Below are 4,338 nucleotides of genomic sequence, written 5' to 3' on the forward strand. Positions count from 1 at the left end.
TCTTTTTTTTACAGATTCTATGGTACCCAGGTCTAGATGAGAGTCTCCTCTCCTCCAGACTTGGGTACCATCCGCACATTAGAACGCGCCAATTACACAAGTACATATGCAGTCTTGTGGAGTTGGCGCGTTCTAATGCAAGTCAATGGCGGCGATTACACGTGTCCGCAAAATTAATGGAAATGCTGTGTATTTTTGAGCGCAGCATAAACGCTGTTGAAAAATACGCAGCATGGGCATTGAAAGTGCGGAATTGCATTGGAGACCATGGGGGAAGGTTTACCAAGCGTTTCCCAAGCGTTTACGCTGCGGAAATTCCGCAGTATAAACGCTTGGAAAACGCATCGTGGGCACACAGCCTAAAGCAAGTTGAAGATGAAATGATCTCTAAAAGGCCCAACGTTCTTTTCCATCTTGTCTAGATGCCATGATGACATTTCAGATCCTCAGCTTTTCTCCACAGATTTCCCTCTTTTCTGGTCTTCTCCAGCACATTGCGACATGGTGCCCTTAAAAATGACAGTGTCATTATAATGTCCCTGAATAAAAATATTTGTCCTATGCAGTGTCCCTGAATAATTACCCCTTACTGTCCTGCACAAAGTATGACTATCTACCCACAATATCCCTTTTGTGGTACACGCCCTCCACATTGTCATTTCCTTTCCATATTGGCCCCCTCTTCACACTGTCCCCTTACACTGTGTCTCCCCAATGCTGACCAGTTTGTATACTGTGCCTTCTTCTCACATTTCCCTCCTATATATGCTTTGCCCTCCTTACTGTGCCCTCACACTGTCCCCCCACACTGGCCACTCTCTATACTATGCCCTCTCATACATTTCTCCCCCATACTTTCTCATTATTTCAGAAGCTCTGGCCTAGAGAAAACTGGGCAGGAGATGTTGCCCACAAAAGGGGAAAGAAGAGGCAGGTTTGAGGACTGGTTGGCTGATAGCAGGGGAGGGGCCAGACAGGTGAGCAGTGGGGTGAGTCTAAGTATTTTTTTACTTTTTACATCTTATATTTATTATATTTTATGATCTGGTAGATAGCAAAGCATAATAAATGATTATCAATTCACAGCAAATAACTTCTGTGCAAATCAAACTTCCAGGGAAAATTTGCACAATTTGGCCTAATTCTAATTTTGTCAGATCTGCTCATCTCTAGTTAAATGTTTTAAATATTAGAAAATTATATGTAAGAGGGAGTATAATATATTTTTTTTGGTTAGAGAAGATAGATATAGCCTCATGTATGCTGTCACAGAGTTTCACCACAAGGGTAGGTCCATCCGAGAAAAATGGTCCAATTATTCTGATCAACGTTTAATCACAGTGGCATAATTTTTTCTTGGAGGTGAGGAGAGATAAAAAAAAGTTTCTCCACCTGCTTCATAAAGTCAGTCCATGAAAATTGGACCGCACTCGCATGGATTCAAGTGCACTCCGATGTTTTTACACGGAGCTATATTGCATTGGAAATTTTTCCGATTTTTTTCCTCGGGCCACTTGGTCGGTGGAAAAAATCAGGCATGTGCACAGCCCCATAGGATATCATGGGTATGAGTGCTATTTGTGAAAACCACAGATAGCACTCATCCAACATAATCGGTTGTGTGCACGAGCCCTCAGAAGTACTTTGGGATACACACATTATTATCCCTTTCATTAGAGCTATTTATCCTGGTCCTGAAGAAATTACTATCAAGTATTTTACATGAAGTTACCAAAGTAAGAACAGCCTTATCTGAGGTTTTTTGGAGAAAGTATAACATTTATTAGTTTTTTAAAAGCATCTTTAAATTGCTTATTCTTCAGAGTGTAAATTGCAGGATTGAGCAAAGGGATCAGCACGATATACAGAAGAGAAAAAAACTTGTCCTGTCTTGGAGAATACATTGATGTGGGTCTCATATATAAGGACAGAGTAGTGCCATAATATAGTAGTACAGAGGTGAGATGGGAAGTGCAGGTCGAGAAGGTTTTACTTCTTCCAACTGCAGAGTGAATGTTCATGATATTAATTACAATATAAATGTAGGAAACTAATGTCATGATGAATGTGCCAATACCAAACAAGGCACCTAGAACATATATTGTAATATTAACATGCGTGGTATCGGTACAGGAAAGCTTCAGCAATGGAGTAATATCACAAAAAAAATGATCAATTTGGTTAAATGAACAAAAAGATAACTTAGCCACTAAAATTGCAAAAGAAGCTGGTTCTAATAATGCAGCAAACCATGTGTAGATGACCGCAACAAAACAGGTTCTTGGTCTCATGAGTACGGTATAGTGGAGCGGATGGCAGATTGCCACATAACGGTCATAGGCCATAACTGCAAGAAGGTTCATTTCCATACAAGCAAAACAAAGGAAAAAATACATCTGTGTTATACAGCCGACCAGTGACATGATCTTGTGTTGAGTAGAAAGCATAATAAGAAGTTTGGGTAGAGTGGTAGAAGTATAGGAAATATCCAGAACTGAGAGGTTACTCAAAAATATATACATAGGAGTGTGCAGGTGAGGATCGAAGATAATTGTCACAAGAACTGCAGCGTTTCCAAATATTACATTAAGGTAGATTGTTAAAAATATCATAAAATGAGGAAATTGAAGGTGAGGAAGATCAGAGAAACACAGGATTGTGAACTGTACTGCGTGTGACTCGTTCCTTGATGCCACTTTATACATGATCTTCTATAGAAAGAAAGAAATTGATATATTAGTTTAGTTTTTCAGTAATCCACAATGTTCTTTAGGATGCCATGTTTCCATAATGATGCACTAAATTATCAATAGATCATCATGAATTGAGAACTTTTGCACACAATAATATTATGACTGTATACAGCATGTTACACAAGGGTCTATGAGCATCTGCCAATGTATGAACTGACAATTATCTTACTTGATGAATCTGCTGAAAATATCTGTACCATGTTTCATCGAATACCATATTATGGAATTGACCTCCTTTAGATGTATGGCTGTTAGTGAGGAATATCTCTGTAATATAACTTCATACAAGGGCACCGTGAAGTAAAATATGGCTCACCAGAAATGCACATGGTCGTAGCATAAAGAAACCCAACAGCAACGATACAAATGGCTGTCAACAATTAGTAAGCATTATTTACTCCATTTACATTTATACTTACATTAGTTATTCATGAATATTAAAGGGAGCCTGTCATGTTGTATCTAATATCTACACTGCCCCCATTGCTTTGTTAGTGATGCAATGTGCATCACTAGCAAGCTTTTTTCATTAAAATCGGTGGTAGTATAGTGATTTTATAATTTTATATACACTTTGTCCTACCTGCTCGTTTTCAGTCATAGGGGTGTGATTCTCTCATTCACTCACTGCTGGTGCCGCCCATGTATTTGAATACTGCTCTCGGCAAGATCGGAGTTCACTTTTTGGGGTCCTCACATTATCCACTCCGATCTCGACGCTTCACTGCTGAGGAGACTAGATCGGAGTTGCTGGAGTGAGGGCCTCAGTAATCCCTTCCGATGTAGTTACCACTAGATCGGAGTTGATTCCAGGATCTTCATACTCACTGCTGTCTCTACTTGCTTTTTAATGTTTTTCTTATGCTTTTTTGATGCAATTGCTCATGTTTTTAATTGAGCAAACATCACAAGTCAAAAATTATTTTTTTACACTGTTATATAATTATGTATTTTTACACTGTTATATATTTTATGGATTTAGGCAAAATTCTTTTTTTTTCCTGATTGATGAAACTTACATTTTTATTGTCGCTTTATGTAATATAAAAAAATTCCCCTTATCGCCAATTGTTGAGTTTTGCCAGAATCTGACTCTTCCCATTTGTCCACAGTGCTTTCCGCAGCACCGACATTGTGAAGAATAGGCGGAGCTCCGCAGGGAGAGGAGTAAAAGAGCGCCCCCGACAGTCACCATAATGTACAACACAGAAGTGACAAATTATTACAGGAATGTCTAAGGTCACTGGAGAATACTGCTGGTAATATATATACAGTACAGACCAAAAGTTTGGATACACCTTCTCATTTAAAGATTTTTCTGTATTTTCATGACTATGAAAATTGTACATGCACACTGAAGGCATCAAAACTATGAATTAACACATGTGGAATTATATACTTAACAAAAAAGTGTGAAACAACTGAAAATATGTCTTATATTCTAGGTTCTTCAAAGTAGCCACCTTTTGCTTTGATGACTGCCTTGCACACTCTTGGCATTCTCTTGATGAGCTTCAAGAGGTAGTCACCGGAAATGGTCTTCCAACAATCTTGAAGAAGTTCCCAGAGATGCTTAGCACTTTTG

At 38.7% G+C, this 4,338-nt stretch overlaps 1 protein-coding gene across 1 annotated transcript; it reads right to left on the minus strand.

Annotated features, from left to right (window-relative positions):
• Positions 1-1,748: 1,748 nt before the first annotated feature.
• LOC141271624 (olfactory receptor 5AR1-like) lies at positions 1,749-2,705 on the minus strand. The gene has a single exon (XM_073681666.1). It carries the CDS (start codon positions 2,703-2,705, stop codon positions 1,749-1,751), a length of 957 nt encoding a protein of 318 aa, XP_073537767.1.
• Between the last annotated feature and the right edge of the window lie 1,633 nt (positions 2,706-4,338).

The sequence above is a fragment of the Phyllobates terribilis genome, unplaced genomic scaffold (genome assembly GCF_046119375.1).
Source record: "Phyllobates terribilis strain yellow unplaced genomic scaffold, ASM4611937v1 Scaffold_5__5_contigs__length_657084704, whole genome shotgun sequence".
NCBI lineage: Eukaryota > Metazoa > Chordata > Amphibia > Anura > Dendrobatidae > Phyllobates > Phyllobates terribilis.